Here is a 19,350-nt window from a genome sequence, read left to right on the forward strand (position 1 = left end):
AGTTTGCTGTGATGTGAGATTGTGTCTCCTAGAAATGTCAGAAGCTACATCCATGAAGTCTTTCCATCATGGCTGCCTAAACATGACCTGACCCAGGACAGCACCGGTAGACATACTAATGTGGTGAGCCCTGAAATCCATGTACATATAAAAGTAACATCCTACTGAGCAGATGGTACTTAGGTGTTTAGGAACACACAGGAATGTAACACAAAGAAAAAACCATGAGCTTGAATGAAGCAGTGGAGGGGACTACATTGGAGTGTTTGTAAGAAGGAATGGCAAGGGGCAATTATATAATTAGACCCTAAAAATTTTAACAAAAAAGAAAAAAATTATATAAAATGTAATATCAAATCAGGTTCCACACACACACACACACAGAACCCCTATTCATAAACTGAATCCTTATCAAATAAAACTGCCATAGTTAAAAAAAAAGATTGATGGTATAGTTCAGTGTAGAATACTTGTCTATGCTGTGTGATGTCTGCATTCAGTTCCTCGCACTACAACAAAGGTTGGAGAGATAATTTATCCTGAACGTTTAGAATTCTCAGAAAGCTTTTCTAATCTATTTTAATAAGTATTTACCACACTCTCTCAAGGAGATCACAGTTTAGAGATAAGTTGATTTTTATATACCTTCTTACTTACAGTAATAGATTTTGACAACCAGGTATTCAAACCCTATAAAATATACTTGGTTAAGGTTGTTAAAATAAGTATGTTCAGAAATGTATGTACTCTTGGAAAAAAAATATTTACCAATTTTTGAAAAGTTAATATTTTAGGAAGTCATTTTGTAGTAAAAGTTTGGAAAATGAAAAACTATTTTTGTATATAGGGATATGGGTATGTAGATAAACAAATTTGTACATTTTTATCCATGGTTCTTTATTTTTTTACAAAGCATTTATTTCTTTTGTAGGTTATTGAGATTATTTAGTATTACCTCAAAAACATACTTCTGAACCATTTCATAGATGTATCATTCTATTTGTCTTATTTTTGTTTTGCTTTTTATGGTTGTGGGGCTGAAATTAATTTGTGGGGCTAGGTTAATTTTCCGAAGTAGAAATTCATCCAAAGGGACAGATAATTTGAAGGCTCTTTTCCCTCTGCTAAACTGGGCATTGAATATAGGTCCCTGCCGCTGAGTTGTGTTCCCTGCCCCATAGTTTTAAGGATTTTGTTGGAATTTACTTAACCTCTTCATAAAAGTTTATGTCAGTTAAATTTTTTATTGTTACCACTGTTAAACTAAAGCATGCTTATCATTTTGGATATTGTTAGGCTCCTTACTATTAAAAATACTATTTTTTAGTTTTTGTTTGCCTTTTAGTATTGTTACAAGTGTGTTACATAAGTCCAACACATTTGTCAAGTATAGTTGTTAAGTTACAGTTTCTAAAAGCCAACTTGTTAGGAGACTTCTTTGTATATGAACAACTTTGATATAGTGCAATGCACTTATGAAGAAATAATTCACAAGAAATAAAATATTTAAATTAAAATTTGGAAAGAGCCATAGAAACAAGCTTTGAGGTTGAGTCTGTTGAGGCACATACTAGCTTTCTGTTATTTTTAACACTAAAATTTCACTTCAGTATATACAAACCTGTTACTGTCTTTTTTCTTTTTTCTGCCATGAACACGATTACCACTTAAAAATAACTTTTCCCTTTCTGAGTTTTTGTGATGTGATTTTTTTTTTTTTCCTCCTCTCCTTCAGAACAAAGGAAGTATATATTTCATTCTCCTGAAGCTTCATCCGGAGCAAGATCTACCGGGATCATTAATCCAAGCATCAGGAGTCCGTACATAGATGGCTGCTCACCAATTAAAAGCTGGTCTCCTCGGAGACTGAGAGGTGGTACTCAGTACTTGTCCTCACTGATTCGGGTCCCTTTTACTCTTGAGAACAACAGTGACAGCGAAGAAGATGAGGCTCCCTCCACAGATGTCTCTCCACCAGGCCCAAGTGCGCCAGTATCCCTCCCGCCCTTGAACTGTGAGCCTTTGGCGTGTGGCGAGCCTTCGGTGGTCACTGCCATGTCTCTTACACGGAGCCAGTCTAGTTCCGAGAGAGATGTAGCGCCGCTGGAGGATGTTGAGAGTGAGAGGGAAAATGACACTGTGGATATGTTCGACCCTATAGACGCAGGAGATGAGAGCACTTGGATCAAGGAGCCAGTGAGTGATGGGAATTCAGCCATGACTGGTTTTGTGAGTGGAATTGCCTTCAATATCGAAAGCTCTCATATGTGCATGTCGCCTCTCGCGGAAAGCAGTGTTCTGCCGTGTGAAAACAGCAATATCCAGGTAAGGCTTTTTGTATTTGAGTCTTTATTAATATCCAGGTAAGGCTTTTTGTATTTGATAGTCTTTAGCAATATCCAGGTAAGGCTTTTTGTATTTGAGTCTTTAGCAATATCCAGGTAAGGCTTTTTGTATTTGATAGTCTTTAGCAATATCCAGGTAAGGCTTTTTGTATTTGAGTCTTTAGCAATATCCAGGTAAGGCTTTTTGTATTTGCTAGTCTTCGCCTCTGGGTGTTACAGGGTGAGAAATCTAATAGGCTAAATGTGAGGTGTTTACAGTTAGAACGGTAAAGGCTAAATGTGAGCACGATAGCATTGGATAGTTTAAAAGTTTCCAGGAGTGTTGAGCACAGTGGCGCACATTGTTAGGCGCACATGGGAGGCACTTGGGGCTCACTTGGAAGGCAGAGACAGATTTTTGTGAGCTCAAGACCAGCCAGCTTTACAAAGCCAGTTTCAGACCAACTAGGACACCGTAGTATTAAAAAATTACCAAAAGCAATCAGGAGGATTGATTATTCATATTTCTATTAACCACAGTCTGCTGGGAATAGTAAATTATGAGCAGAAAAGAAGCCAGGTTCAGACATCATCTCAGGAGACAGCTGTGTCCTGGGATCTGCTGCAGGAAGAATGAATGCAGTTTCTAGCATAGGATTCGTATGCTAAAACTTGAATGGGTTTGGTTTGCCTTAATGTCCTGTAGGGGAGAAAGAAAACTTAGAGCACTTTTATGTCTTAACTTTTTATATACTTGAACAGTCAAGGTTTTTTCGTGTAATCCTACATTTCCTAAGAAAGCTGTGCATCAGAGGCTACGTAGGTTCCCTGAAGTTTAAAAAGGAAATAAACAGCCGGGCGATGGTGGCGCACGCCTTTAATCCCAGCACTCGGGAGGCAGAGGCAGGCGGATCTCTGTGAGTTCGAGACCAGCCTGGTCTACAGAGCTAGTTCCAGGACAGGCTCCAAAACCACAGAGAAACCCTGTCTCGAAAAAAAAAAACAAAAAAAAAAAAAAAGGAAAAAAACAGCAGAGCCAGTATGGACTCCAGCAGCTTTGCATCCCAAGTCCATGTTCTCTGAGTTGATGCCAACTCAGGAGCAGCTGACTCAGCGGGCTCAGTGTGCTGAGAGGCTCTCGATGCCTCGCCTTCGTGTTTTCTGATTGACACTGGACATGCTGATGCCGAAATAACTGAAAATGGAACTGGAAACTTTCATTTTAAAACTTTTTTTAAAATTGTTTTTATTGAGCTATATATTTTTCTCCACTCCTCCCTCCTCTCCCCTCTTTCTATCCTCTTCCATGATCCCCACACTCCCAATTTACGCAGGAGATCTTGTCTTTTTCTACTTCCCATGTAGATTAGATCTGTGTGTGTCTCTCTTGGGGTCTTCTTTGTTCTCTAGGTTATCTGGGATTGTGAATTGTAGGCTGATTTTTCTTTACTTTATGTCTAAAAGCCACTTTGTACATATTATATTTGTCTTTTTGGGTCTGGGTTACCTCACACAATATGGTGTTTTCTAGATCCATCCATTTGCCTGCAAATTTCAAGATGTCATTAATTCTTTCCGCTGTGTGGTACTCCATTGTGTAAATGTGCCCTTACCTTTTTTATCCATTCTTTGGTTGAGGGGCATCCAGGTTCTGACTATGATAAAAAATGCTGCTATGAACATAGATGAGCACATGTCCTTGTAGTAGGATTGAGCATCCTTTGGCCCCAAAGTGCTATTGCTGGGTTCTGAAGTAGGTTGTTTCCTAATTTTCTGAGAAATCAGTTATATATTGGAACTGAGTCATAAGCCAATCACTTGGCAGTGATATCAGAAAGAAGACTCTTTGTAAGCAATCTGATATTTACAGTTTTTATCAAGTATTTACCGACCGGTAACAGAACAAGGGATTTCCCTTGGGATGTGCTGTTCAATTTTATTGTACTTGTCCCAAGGGTTTTGCTTTAATTGTGACTCCCAGGAACCAGTAAGCGGGTATACAGACATGAAAACTAGGAGTATTTTCCTTGTGATCACCTGGGTGACAAACAGTATGACTTTATACACTATTGTAGATGTCCGTCAGGGGAATCAAAGCAGCACAGACTTCCCTACTCCTAATTTGTAAGGAAAGGTGAAGGGTTAGGTCAGTGCTTTATGTGTGTGTTGGGTGGTGTTTGGTGCTCAGCAATATTACAAGTAAACGGCCCTCAACCAACCCCGACCCCCAAGACAGGGTTTCTCTGTAGCTTTGGAGCCTGTCCTGGAACTAGCTCTTGTAGACCAAGCTGGTGTCAAATTCACAGAGACCTGCCTCTGCCTCTGCCTCCCAAGTGCTGGGATTAAAGGCGTTCACCACTGCCCTGTGCAAATGTAAAAGTGAAAAGAACTTTAACTTGAGCCTCTGATGTCAATGTATGACACTGAGTTAATCTTTCTGAACCTTCACTTCCTCACCTTATAAAGTAGATGTTGAAAGGACAAAATAAAAATGGCATTATAGCGCTACAAATGACCAAGCATTTTTATTCAGTAAATGCTTTTTACAGTACAGTAGATATCTGTGGTCCAAAATTGTTTAAATTTAAAATATCAAGTTTGCTTCAAAATTCATGCTATTTTGAGCACCATATCTCAAACTGACCCTCAGTGGGATGTCAAACACCCTTTGACTCATGTCCCCACACTGTCCGTACTTCTACCAATCATTCACACAGCAGCCATTTCAGCTGTCAAGCTGACCACTAGGCTAACCTGTCACTTGTATTTAAAAAGAGCTTTTCCAAAACTTAATATTGACTAAAAGCACTAACATAATTCTAGCGATTTGCATATGTCAAAGAGCTAAAAAAATTCTTGAAAGTGCAAAGTACAATAAATATTTTAAGATCATATTCTGTAACTTTTTATAGACATATTTGTAAATCAAGCATAGTGGCACATGCCTGTAATCCCAGCACTCTTTTGAGTCTGAGGCAAAACTGTGAATTTGAAGCCAAACCAGGTTAGATAATGTTACATAACCAGAAATGTGCTATAGTTGTTCTATTCTTATTGAACTTTTACTGTGTCTAATTTATAAGTAAAAACCTTATCACAGGTATGTGTAGGTAGGACAAACAGAGGATGCAGGGTTTGGTGTTACCTGAAGTGTCTTGGAAGGTATCCTCCATGATAAGAGAATTACCAACTTAAAAATGTGTAAATCTTTTTCACTTTTGGGGCAAGCCAGTATGTTTTAAAATGTAACCATTTTCTTATGTGTGTGCCATTATGAACAACTGGGTATGAGCCTTATGCAGGCTATCTTTATTTTTTAATACTCCAATGGTATTTAGAAACTGTACAAGCAAGGCATTTACAGATAAGCTAGGAAAGCAAGCTGGAAAGGAAAACTGATTGTAGTCTTTATTTTCACTTTGGAAAGAGCAGAAAAGCATCTGGTGACTTGTCTACTGATGCTAAAGAAATTATAGTTCCTTCCCAAGAAATATCCTATGAAGTGTTGCAGGGAAAAAGCAATTTTGTGTAGAGCTTTTAGGATCATGTATTAAATTCATTTACTGTGATCATTGTTACATTGTTCAGATGTAGTGAATTATATGCTCACTTAGCCTTTGCATTTCTTACAATATTTCATGTAAATTAGAACAATGAATGAGTTTGCAGTTTTATGAGTCGGTGTTTTGTTTTTCATTCCTCCAAGATGGACAGTGGCTACACCACACAGACTTGTGGAAGCAATGTCACTGATATTGCTGGGACAGAAAGCTGCTGCAAAGAAAATGTCACACAGTCCTTTGAAGTAGAAATAAAATCTCAAGGATGTAATATAAAGGTATGGAGAAAACAGTTTGATAATAATATAGGCTGTAATATTTAATAAATGGCTTTTTTCAACCTATCTTCTTCACCATTTTGTATAGTTTTACCATGATTATGCGCTCATCTTGTTTTGTCATTAGTAGATGTTTTAAAAGCAGACACTCCAAAGTTCCTCGCTGTCCAGCGGGAGAGGATGAGTTAGAGGGGAACCAGCTCTACTCTAAGCAATGAGCAGTTACATCCATAAGGAAACGGGAAAGGCAGAGACTTTTGCCTCTAAAATTGATTTTTGTCTTTGAAATATTTCAAACAGCTCAAACATAAATTTGAAAATAATTACTACTAGAGAGGAAAATAGTACAACTGGTTACATATCAAAAGTTAAAAGCACTTAAAGACTCTGTATGTGTAGCCATACAAAATAATGGTCTCATTATTATCACTGTTGGATATTATGCATTTGGACAGTATTAATCCTCTCCTATTCTTTCCTGAAGGATTTCTTAAAATTCAATAGCCATTAAAGATTTTCATTGTTCTAAGGAAAATAAATGTAGATATTTTAGGTATGTCAAATTTTGTACTAATATATTTTTGATATAAACATTTCATGAACCTTGATATGATGATTACAACTACACATTCACATTTGAAATCCATCATCTTAGGAACGAGACACGACAATCTTACTCTTTATACCTATTTATTTAATACTATCTATATAAACCTCTCTGTAAGTTCAGTAAGAAATGCACCATATTTTCCTTTGGTACATGTAATATCAAAACAAGTCTCTTTCTAATATTAGTAACTTCAACGAAGTTGCTCCTGATAATCCAGCTCATTTCAGTTATCCCTCAAAATCTAAGCTGAAGCTTAGACTAGCATTGATTGACTAGCATTGATTAGCATGCCCAACATCCTGGGTTCAAAAAGAGGAAGGGGGCCGGACAGAGAGGGAGGGAAGGACCCCCCCCCCCCAACAAAAACTCTTATCTTCACTAGCCCTCTGAAGCCAGGAAATCTGCATCCCCATTTCAAAACAGTTGGTAGCAGTTGTACTTTTGAATGGCCCTAAACTGAAAACCAGGTGTTTTCTTCTTTTCCACAGCAAGAGCACACAGTGCAGAGGTGCTGGATGAAAGCTGCAGGCCCATCGCAGTGCAGCAGCCCATAGTCTCAAGACCACAGACCACACTCAGTAGTAGCCCGTGTCTTTATGTACATGATCTCACGTGGTGGTGACTGGGGTAACTGCTTCATGTCATATGCCCAGCTCCCTCCGTAATGTGAAAATACAGTCTGTCCGCAAAGGAACTTAGTGACAGGAACAGAAGCTCCAAGTTATTAATTACAAGCTATTTTTTAACCAATAAATATTTTTGTATTTGTTTTGAGTGGTTTGTTTAACAAAAAATTATGACAGCTGATGGCTTTCTCTTGTCCTACAGAATCACGGAACTACTTGTTAAAACTTGTAATGATAATCCTGAATTACCAATTCTTAGATCATGATAAAAATGTTAAAACTGAATGCACTCTACATTTTTAAATGAAAACTGTGAAAGGTATCTTGAGATATAAAACTTACTAAAGAGGTAAAAAGGAAATAAAATGGACTCTCTAAAAATCCATTTCTGTGAGGAAATGACTTAGTTTCTGGCATTAGCACTCTTGTTAATACTAAAGTGTAAATGCTGGAAAGGTGCTACCGACTGGGCAGTCCTATACACTCCCATCTATGGGGTGAGTGTGGGATGCCACAGTAGTATTCCCTCAGTCTTGGCTAGGGAGATGAACAGAACAGAACATGGGAGAATCAGAATCATTGGGGAACAGTGGAATTCTCCTTGGGCTTTGGACATGAAAAAACAATTGGAAAAATAGCTAAATATTTTTTTAAAAAAATCTGTATTAGAAGATGGATAAAATGTACTTGGAAATATCAAAGACTGTATTTTTGTGTTTACTTATTTTGTAAAAACTGGCATACTCAAAATGACTCATCATTAGTCGAAGAAAATAAAGACACACTATTTTTTTGTCATTTTCATTCTTGTTCTATATGGTACTCCATCCTTAGCATGTTTATTGCTTACAGACATACACACACGGTGCTCATGTCACATGCTCCAACACTAACCAATGTTGTGAAGTTGACTGGCCAACTGAATATGTTTATCTAAAGAGAGATATTATCCAGGAGTTCTAAGATGAACAGCCTCCCTGGCTACTTTTCAGGTTTTTAAAGTAATATCATCAAGTCAAATAACTTGTCTCGCTACTTGCCTGGCCTTTATCTGTGAAATGGGAGTAGCAGTCCTCCAGTGGCTGCTTCAGTTTGTCTTGAGACCGTCTCACAATGTAGCCTAGGCCGGCACTGAACTTTTGTTCTTACATCAGTCACTAGAATGTAAGGGTCAAAAGTGTTGAGTTTCATCTGCAACCAGTCATCCTCAGTATCCCAGGGGAACTAGTTCTTAGGACCTTCCATGGATGTAAGAAACAAACCAAGGGATGCTAGTGCTACTGTCCTTCATTAACTACTACAATGTGAGCACAATGAAAATAGCTATGGTATCTGGGGGAATACTGACTAATATGAAAATGTCTAAACGTATTTACACAGATGCATTTTCCCCCAAGTACTTTCGTCCTTTCAATCTGGAGATGCAAAGCCTGGACACTGGGAGGATGACCATGTTCTGTGTAATCTGCTTAGCTTCATAACTGGCATTAGGGAATAAAACATTTTAAAACCTCAAAGAAGGCCCTGGGGAATATAGGTTTTTGATCAATTTGCTCAGTTGAGATTAAAGCCCATACTTGTTAAAGCCACTCTAGATGATTAGAATGGTAATAGACATGGGGGCTGCTCCATAGGTAGAGTGCTTGCTGCAAAGCATGAAAACCTAACCTCCGTGAGAGCTTGCCAGAATTTGACTGTGATCCCATTTTGGTTGGTGGAAACTTGTTGATTTCTAGCCAGTGTAGCTCAAAGTGACAATCTCTAAAGTTCAGTGAAAGACACCCTATTTCAAAAAATTAATGTGGAGAAACAACTGAAGAAAAAATTCAATGTCCTACTGTATAAACAGATAACAGATACAACTTATTGACTTTTTATTACCAAGACCCCATACTGCAGGTAAACTATGGTAAATAGCTTTTAACATTTTTAGCTTTGTTCTTGCCTGTATTTACATATGTTTGTATACTACTTGAGTGATGGAATTGGAGTACAGATCATGTGGGCACTGAGAATCAAGCCCTGGTCCTCTGGCAAAACAGCCACGCTCACTCTTACCTGCTGAGCCATCTTTCCAGTACCTGGCAAACAGTTCTTGTCTTGTGCTTTGCAATAGTCTAATCAAATCCAAGGCAATCATTATACCACTCAACTACATGCTCAACTCAATAGCAGAAAAATTTGAGTGACTGGTGGGTAAAGCTGAGCAGTATCTGTTATACTCCTTGGAAAATTGACTTTTTATTTCAGGAACCTAACCATACCTGTTTACACATTGTTTGGCTGCTTATAAACCACAAGTACAGCAGAGCTGTGCTGTAGTTATAGTTCAGCTTATAAACCACAAGTACAGCAGGGCTGTGCTATAGTTATAGTTCAGCTTATAAACCACAAGTACAGCAGGACTGTGCTATAGTTATAGTTCAGCTAGCAGTCTGAAATGCTGTGGGCCAAATGCTGCTTAAGACTGTCTTCCTTCAGTTAAATCAAGTTCTGCCTTAACATGGATATTATCTGCTGTAATAGGAAATTGGAAAACAGCACTAAATGTGTGTTTGTATTCGGGATACAGCTGTACCTACATTATAGCCTGGGACTTTTCAGCTGGTTACTACCACAAAAGTAGTTTACTAGACTAGAAACTGATTAAGCAAAGTCAAATGTTAAAATTTTCTTAATGTCATCATTAATCTGGGATTTGCAAGGCACGAGGTAGTCAAACTGGTACAACAAATGAGACTTCATTTGTTCCTTTAATATGTCTAATACAATCCCTCCTCTCGTATATAATTGGGTATAACTAAAACCTTTAATATGTCTAATACAATCCCTCCTCTCTTATATAATTGGGTATAACTAAAATTCAAAAGCTATTACCTGTTTTTGTAAGAAAGCAGACATTTCTACTTTGATTCTTTCTCTAAAGTGTAATGCCTTGTTTGAGAGAAACACTAGCAACACAGATTAAGGAACTTATCACCTGTTAACAACATCACAATGTTCCCAATCCAAGATACCTGAGTTTTTGTTTTCTTATAATCCCAAAACATTCAGTTCTGAGAACCATTAGTAAAGTAAGGAGGCTTTTCAAAATGTGTGAATACAGTGTTATAAGTAGGCAAATTAAAATGGCAAAAAGATCAAATGCCAAACACTGACAGCTCAAGATTTAGAAAGGCTTGTTCTTTGCTTCTAAAATGTTAATTTTCCTCAGAAATTGCATTTTTTCTATATTAAATAAAGCACTTATATAAAAATTAATCTGCTCGTCAATGAGCAGATGAGTACTCCATTTAAATGATCATCACAGATCCCTGAAGTTGCTATTCTGTCACCATTTAAGTGATGGATATTCAAATGAATTTTTCTGCATAATTTTTGTTGTTGCAGAAGCACAGTCTAAGATAGATTTAGTCAGTAACTCAATAAAAATGCAAATTTCTTAAAATTATTGAAATGTACTTAAAAGTAACTATCATGCACACCAGTTTGTAAGTATGCTTTCAATTTTGTTGTTGTCTACGGTAATTGTCAGTCTTTGAAGTTCTCTGTTGCATGTAGCTACTTCTCAAGTTTCCTCTTCTTCCCTCCTGGCCCACTGAGATCCATGTCTGAAACATCAGGAGGAATATTTATTCCTGGTATCTAAAGTATAAACGGGAAAAATGAAGTGATTAAAAGCATCAGATAAGAAATGTGTATCTCACCTTCCCCTTTAGCACTATCACTGTCAACTTGAAATAGACTTTCCAGTGGAGGGGATGGAGTTAGAAGGGTGCACCACACACAGTTATGCACAGGAAGTAACCATGGTTCAGAAGTAAGCCAGAACGGAGGTGCACACCTGCAATCTCAGCACTTGGGAAGATCCTTGCAAATTCAAGGCTAGCCTTGTCTACATAGCAAGAAAACTGCGAAGTTTCAACATGGCCTATGTGTTTGTAATGTAACAGCTCTTTCTTGTGTCCAATTTGCCATATTGGATTTATGTTGCAGTAAACAGCAAGCACCAAAAGCCAAAAGGTTAAAATTCAGGATTTTAAATGGAGCACCTGCAGTTAACTTGTATATTATAAACTAGAGTAAAGAAATAGGCAAGAGAAAGGAATGGTCTTAAGGACCTCTAGAATCTCTCTGATGCCTGGAATCCAGTGCCAATATTTGGAATACCTAAGATGTTAACAAACTAGATGTTAACTTTTCCACACCATTAAATTAAGTTTGGTCTCACCTGTGGTTCCACAAGGGCCATGCGGATTTTCTGATGTTGAAGATTTGATGAATCTAATGTGATTTTTACTTTAACTTTATCAAAGACATGGAACACTGTACCTTCTACTCTGAGTGAAGGTATCTTGAAAAAAAAAAACATTTTATCAATATTGTTTCTTAAATATGAATCTCAACCCTACTTCCAGTTTACCTTCCATAGTAATTTAAAAGTTTAAAATTAAGGAGGACAAGAAGTTGGGAAGGAGATGTGATGGGTTCTGGGGGAAGTTGGAGGGGAGAAGTGAGGGATAGATATGATCAAGATACATATATATATATATATATATATATATACATATATATATATCATTATATATAACATTTTCAAGGAATAAAAAATCCACAATATTAGTAAGCTTCTAGGTATTGAATATAAAAAACAAAAAACCCACATTAAACCTCATAGCCTCAAATATAGTCTATTTTTGTGCACACTTCATCTTGTCACTAAGGGAATCCTGAATGACATCATTCATCTTAGTGAATTAGTTGTTTGTAGTAAAGTATCATTAAATATTCTCTAAGTTTAGGGGATGAAATATGGATTTTCTGTCATGCATTTTGAGATTTAGGATATAAATCTACTGTGGACTAATCCTTCTGTACACTGTAAACTATGTAAAGCTGATTGGCTAATAGCTTGACAGGGTAAGGTTGAGTGAGAAAACCAGACTAAGGACACCAGGAAAAAGAAGGTCAGAGTTCGAGGAGTCAGTCACAGGCCAGATACAAAAGAAACAGGACATGTAGAAAATCAAGTAACAAGCCATGAGCCACATGGTAAAACTTAGATAAGAAACATGGGTTGATTTAAGTTGTAAGAGCTAGTTAATAAGAAGCATCAGCAAGTATCTGAGTGGTTATTTGGGGGTGGCTGCAGAGACACACCTACATAAATAAAGAAAAATTTTAACAATTTATAGTTATGGTTGGCCAACTGTCAGAGAAAATATACCTCTCTCCCCAAGAAAACAAGAATCAGCAATACCATACCTCATCATCATAAGTAAGCCGTGGCTTTGGTTTATCTTTTTCTTCAAAAAAAACTGTACCTTCTAAGCCATACTTTGGAATTAGCACCACAATTGCATTCTTTCTTACAAAGAGAATATAGGCTTCCTCGCTTACTATTCCTTTGCTTTTGAAAAACAGCTGTAAAATACATACAATCTTGTTAGAAATCTTACTTTGAGATTTACAAAAATAATTTTGAAAATACCAATAAACAAAATTTCCCACTACAAACAAAAGGCAAATACCTGGGTATGAAAAGCTACTGATGCACGCTGAGCATACTGAGCCATTTTATGCCGGAAATTGAGATTTTTACATATATCTGAAAGCTTGTGTTTATCTGTCAACTCCGGATAAGTACAATCAGCGCCAATAGCCACGGCCAACAACCGATGAACAATTATGTCTGCATATCTGCATAAAGAAGGTGAAATAAGAACAATGACGAATTAATTTTAAAATTTCTATATTGAAAGTTAACCATTTTCACTGGGTGGTGGTGGCACATGCCTTTAATCCCAGCACTTGGAAGGCAGAAACAGGCAGATCTCTCTGAGCTCGAGCCCAGTCTGGTCTACAAAGTGAGTTCCAGGACAGCCAGAGCTAAACAGTGAAACCCTGTCTTGAAAAACTGAAGAAAAAAGTTAACCATTTTCTCCCTCCTTTAGTTTTGTATGGAAAACACAATACCTTCTGATGGGGGAAGTGAAATGTGTGTATATTGGGGAGGCTAAGCCATAATGATGGAAGTCATTATCCATCCCAGAACAGAAGTAGACAGCTTGCATCATACAGCGAGTGGCCAATATCCTTAAAAGAGTGTTCAGGTATGGGAACTCAGGGGATTCAGCACGGTCCAAAGAATCAGCCAAAGACTTGGCTGTATCAGTCTTAATTTCCAAATTCTGTCAATAAAAGGAAGAAAAGCACAAAATGAAACATCACAAAGCCAGTGGTATTGTCCTTCCTCCCTCTCCCTAATCCTGAGACAGTGGTCACACTGTGGAGCCCTGAATGGCCTGGAACCCATAGAGATTGGCTTGTCTCCACCCCAGCCAGAATTACCATCCTCTCTTTAAAATATAAATAGATCAAATAAAAATAGTGTTTGTGTACAGATAGTAAGCATTCATACATTTTATCTGTTAACTAGAGGCACTAAAAATAACTTTAGATAATGGCTGATTTATGCAGTACTAAAGCTTGAAAATTCCCGAATGTATCTGAAAGTCTGAAAGCAGCAAGAATCCTGAAGTTCCAAGGGAGAGAACAAGAGTGGAGGCAGTAGTGCCATTTCTTTAACACAGTCCAGTTTATGCTTGCTAATCTCGGAGGCGGTAAAGAAAATGAAGATACAGTGTTTTCAGTATAGCTGGCTCCTCTTCAGATTCTTTCCTTCCACTGAAAGTAGAAGTAAAAGCCAGCAGCAAGCTAGTCAATTAAAGTTCAGGAAGAATAATGTTCTGCTGAACTCTACCTTAGCAAGACAAACCCCTCCTTCCGCTACCATGTCTTGGTAAGAAATAAGACAACCTCAAAAAAATCCCCCAATATGCAGCATCCTTGGGGCTGGGAAGCTGGGGCAGTTCAGGTGGATAAAGATGGCGTATGAACTATAAAATCAGAAACTCATACCATACTATTCAAATAGTGACATTCCTTACATGCTTTCACAATAGGAAAAAATTAGCCTACACAAAATCCAAGGAAAACCAAATAAGTCAGAGTCATGCCAAGCCTAAGTATGATGAAATTAAAGGGGTATAAATGGCTGAAGAAAAGTCCCCCTTTCCATGCATGTCATAAATAGCCTTCTTTTGTATGGATATGATACAGGGAGCACTGAACTGGGGTGACCTAAGGAGAAAACAAATTACTTGTGAATCTCTGAAAGCTATGCATTTCATAGAAGCCATTGGTCTTAAGTTTCTATAACTATGATAAAATACCATGACCAAAAACTACTTGGGAGGAAAGGGTCTATTTCTGCTTACAGTTCCCTATCACACAGTTCATCATCCAGAGATGTCAAGTCTGGAGACCAAGACAGGAAACTGAAGCAGGAACTTAAGTAGAACCCATGGAAGGACACTGCTTATTGGCTTGCTCAGCCTGTTTTCTTGCACCTGCTTAGGGCTAACACCGTTCACAATGGACTGAAAAGAATCATTAATCAAGAAAATGCCCCAAATGCTTGCCAACTAGAGGTTTTATGGAGGCATTTAAGTTCCTTCCTCTCAGATGACTCTAGCTTGTGTCTAATTGACAAAAGAACAAAAACAGCAACAAAAATTAGCCAGTCTACCACGTACAAAAGAAAGAGATGGAAGAGCAAACTATGTCTATGATACTGTAGATAACTTAGTTTAAATCATTTGTCTTTAAGACTGAGTGCTCCTTGGGCTGGAGAAATGGCTCAGAGGTTAAGAGCACTGATAGTTCTTCCAGAGGTCCTGAGTACAATTCCCAGCAACCACATGGTGGCTTACAACCATCTGTAATGAAATCTGGTGCCCTCTTCTGGCCTGCAGGCAGACATGCAGATGGAACACTGTATACAAAATAAATAAATAAATCTTTTTTAAAAAAAGACTGAGTGTTTTTTACTGGATATAAAGGATGTTAGTATGTAGCTGGTGTCAATGGATATGTAGGAAGAGATGTCCAAACCCCAAGTCACATTTTTTAATATCAAAAAGAGCTACTGGTATAGTATACATAAACTAAACTTTTATGAAAACATGAATATTAATTTTTCAGTGTAATGGGTAGATTATGCTACAAATGCATGTGACTTTTCAATCTTTAAGACTTTACCTTGGACTTGGCTGCCTTAACAAGAATTTCATAATTGGAGGGAGGTGGAGCTGGATGTTTTCGAAGCAGAGCATGTTCAGAAAATTCCTCATGAATTTTTTTTGCAACAGAAATATTTGCAAGTAACATGAATTCTTCCACCATGGAATTTGTTTCTCTGCCAGGTGGAAAAGCATAAGGAAAGAGAAGCTGAGACAGCTATCATCACATTTACTCCAAAGCTATCTTTTATAAGTGATAAAATATTTCCCAGTGAGAACATTTGCAGGCAGCACATATCTATTTTCAGTACCTCATGTTTCTCTAATTTCTCAGCTCCTATACTAACAGTTTACTACCTGTGTCTCTCTGGGGAAATTCTAGCATGCTAGAATTGTTTCAAATTGTACTCAAGGGGGAAAAAAAAGGAAACGTCCCTAACTTTACTAACATAAAACAAAACCACTACGTTTATCTCCTCTTACAGAAATAGAGCTATGAAAATAAACTTTACTGAGAGAAGTAAAAGCTTGGTCACACAGTATTATCTAAACTCCCCCAAATTTTACCAATATATCACTAATATATTTTCAATAACTAATTTGGGTGCTTATTTCAGGTGAGGCATTCTGCTGTAAATCCACATACACAGTAACACACACAACAGACACTTCTGATTCCTAGCTGACAAATGTGCAATGTTATTCTCTTCATAGAGGTTACTGTTAAACCAGTGCCAAACCTTGAATTCAGTTTGACTTCTCAATCCTTAAGACCATGACATGCCTTCCTTCTGCATAGTCTTTCCTTTAAGCTCTAAGCCAGTTAATAAACCATCTGCATGCTGTATCTACTGCTTCCTTTCTCTGGAATCATGGAACACACTAATTTTTAATCATGTTTCAGTTATTCAACATTTGTAAATTCTATTAGCTTTTTAAGTATTAGGACCCTCCACATAGAGAAGTCAAATGACTGGGTACTTCAAGTTGTATAAATTGTAACAGTAGGATCCAAAGTTAAGAGTTTAGCTTCAAAAACTCTGTTTTTTTAAAGATTTATTAATGTTTCAATTATGTGCATGTTGTAGAATGTGTATGCGTTTAAGACTGTAAGCACGTGTGTGTACACAAGACTGTAGGCCTGGGGAGGTCAGAGTCATTGGATCTCGCTGGAGCTGGAGTTACAAGTCAGCCATCATATGTGGGTGTTAGGAACAAACCTTGGGTCCTATCACAGGGCAGCAATCTCTCCAGATGCAATGCCTGGGGTCCCTCGTACCTCTGCATATGTGTTAAGTACTTGAGAAGTCAATCAGTGCCATCTTTCTATTTTTGCAACTATTACCACTTAAGTTCTAACATAAATTAATTCAAATCAAGGTAAATTTGAAATTTTTCTACTACCTTATCCCAATTTTATATAAGAAAAGTTAAAAAGATCACATTTACTTTTGCAAATCGTTAATAAACCAGAAAATTTCATAGCTATAAAAACTGTAACAACTGTTTTGGGTATAAATACTCTGGTGATTATTAATACACTACATATTACATTTAAAATTAATATTTAATATCAATTATTTTTTTAAAAAAATCACATGCCTCAGTTCCTTGGTCTGCAGATCTATTGGATCATGAGTTTCACTGTCCATGTGGAATCGAACTTCTGGAGAAGACAGAGTCAAAGCCCTGAGTAAAAATGAGAGCAATTAGTCAGATGAACCAAGGACAGAGAAAACATTCTATAAGTTATTCCCTTAAATGATGAGTATATCAAGTACATAAACATTTTTCTTGGGAGGTTTTATGACCTCTACTAAGTTTAATGTCTGTTGGGGGAAGCTGCTTAGACTAAAAATAAATAAATAAATAAATAAATAAATAAATATCACACAGCAACTATATTATATTCTAATATATTATTTAAATTACTGCTTGGCCAATCACTTAAGCATATAATTTCTTAAATTAGCCCATTTCTATTAATCTATGTATTGCCATGTTGCTGTGTATTACCAGCAAGGTTACAGTAGGCTCCGGTGGAGGCATATGGCTTCTCCCTGACTCTGCCTTATTTCTCTGTATATATATCTTTCAGTCTGGCTATATTCTGTTAAGCCATTGGCCAAAAACAGCTTCTTTTATTAACTAAAGGTATTCACAGCATACAGTGGGGAATCCCATATCAGATGTCTATATTCACATAAAGCCTAACTTTCAGATTTTTATTAAGCTACATAAATTTGCAAGTACTTTAAGTGGCTAAAAGAACAGGCAGACTGGTATTTGACTTTCCATGGAAAACAATATATTGTGATGGGCAACGATGGGGAGGACCAGAGCAGCTCTTATATAAGTAGGTTAATGAGAGAAGATGTATAGGCAACCGAGTGGAGACTGACAAAATTACTACCACTCATACATCGTAAGGACTGATGGCTATTCCCTATTAGACTGCTGTGGCTCTCAGAATATGCTATGCTAAGGGCTTTATATGTGTGGCTCTTAATGAGTTGAAGGTTATATAAATAAACAGTGTTTTTAGATGTGATGCTACTTTTGTCAAGTTCCACATCAACCTCAAAGTTTGTTTCTTTGGGTTTTTTGAGACAGGGTCTCACTTTTTGGACAGACTCAGACTGGCTATTTAAATCAGGCTGGCCTAGGACAGAAGTCATAGATTCACCTGTCTTTGCCTCCTGAGTGCAAAGATTAAAGACTCTGCATGATCTGTAAGTAACTTTAATGATACTGGACAATCATGGAGAAATTAGGGAAAAAATTAATGATAACTTTGAGCAGCAGCTTTTGTGTACATACCTAATCTGTAAAGAGTTTTAAATTTCTTATTTAATTATTCAAATATGGTAGTCACTGGTCACACTTGCAGCTGAGCATACTTATCTGTGGCTGCAAGGAGTATGGAAGGATGGTCACTTGCATTCAGGAACTTAATTCAGACACTCTGTATGAACAGTCCAGAGCCAGCGTTTGCATCATTAGCAAAAGCATTTCTGTAATTGCTTGTAGCATTCAAAATATAGTGAGAGCCCAGGCTCCAAGCTCTGAAAGGCTCCTATACTTGGTCTCCACACACAGCAGTCTTTCAACACTGAAGCTATTTCTAACTGCTTTCTTTCTAACAAGTTTGTGCTGACACTCCTCCTCTTATGCCTGTTATGGTTAGGTAAATGCCATGATATAATCTATGAAGTACAGTCTACCAGCTAACAAAATTCTAACAAAATGCTCTAAAGACAAATATTATCTCAGTATAATTGATATTAATCATAATCATACACTAAAGCATGTCTTAGTAGATTAAGAACATACCCCTTTTCAATCCTTCCTTTTTTAAGAATTTTAGCTAGTTTATTTAGTCCACGGAGACTAGTGGTAATATCATCATTCATGGCTGCTGAATCAATTCTCATCTGTGCTTCAGCATATGTAAGAGAAGCCTAAGAAAGAAACCATAGGTTAACGTAATTCTAACAACCAATATAAACGTATTTACTATTTGAACCATACTCTTTATGTGCAGGCCACCATGAACGTATGGCGGTCAAGGAGCTAGCTCCTCATCCTAATTCGAGACAGGGTCTCTCGTGTTTCCTACTTGATAAACCAGGATAGCTTGCTCATCAGTGAGTCTCCTGTCTCTGCTCCTAAGTCCCTATCGGAGTGCACTAGGATTGCAGACATGTACACTGCAACACAGCCTTTTCGTGAGTCTTTGGACTTGCACAGAAGGCATTTTACACACACAGCCACCTCTCCACCTCTAAACTGTAGTATTTTTATCTCATATTCCATGCTTTCAGGAAGCCTAAAATAAGTAACAAGAGAAATCTATAGATTCTTAACT

The 19,350-nt window shown here is 37.4% G+C and overlaps 2 protein-coding genes across 3 annotated transcripts in view; one reads left to right on the plus strand and one right to left on the minus strand.

Moving 5' to 3' along the window:
* The window catches only part of Bora (bora, aurora kinase A activator), a 21,402-nt gene extending 13,919 nt beyond the window's left edge, over positions 1-7,483 (plus strand). The window contains exons 10-12 of the mRNA XM_026788369.1: positions 1,736-2,325; positions 6,031-6,162; positions 7,261-7,483. Of these exons, the coding sequence (XP_026644170.1) occupies positions 1,736-2,325; positions 6,031-6,162; positions 7,261-7,326 (788 nt within the window). The 3' untranslated portion in view covers positions 7,327-7,483. The remainder of the gene's footprint in view (positions 1-1,735; positions 2,326-6,030; positions 6,163-7,260) is intronic.
* On the minus strand, positions 7,360-18,944 carry Dis3 (DIS3 homolog, exosome endoribonuclease and 3'-5' exoribonuclease). 2 transcript variants are annotated; one of them, XR_003378519.1, is made up of 9 exons: positions 18,816-18,944; positions 17,085-17,171; positions 15,502-15,658; positions 13,375-13,589; positions 12,930-13,098; positions 12,664-12,822; positions 11,630-11,752; positions 10,206-11,043; positions 7,360-10,149 (listed from the first exon to the last, which is right to left on the minus strand). XR_003378519.1 is itself a non-coding variant. In XM_026788370.1 (8 exons), the coding sequence occupies exons 1-8, from the start codon at positions 18,914-18,916 to the stop codon at positions 10,960-10,962; spliced, it is 1,095 nt and encodes a 364-aa protein (XP_026644171.1). In that variant the 5' UTR covers positions 18,917-18,944; the 3' UTR covers positions 7,360-10,959. The 2 variants fall into 2 exon arrangements, 1 of the variants encoding a protein (XP_026644171.1); XM_026788370.1 differs by having other exon boundaries at positions 7,360-11,043.
* Positions 18,945-19,350: the final 406 nt, after the last annotated feature.

Source organism: Microtus ochrogaster, unplaced genomic scaffold, assembly GCF_000317375.1.
Source record: "Microtus ochrogaster isolate Prairie Vole_2 unplaced genomic scaffold, MicOch1.0 UNK2, whole genome shotgun sequence".
In the NCBI taxonomy this organism is placed as follows: Eukaryota; Metazoa; Chordata; class Mammalia; order Rodentia; family Cricetidae; genus Microtus; species Microtus ochrogaster.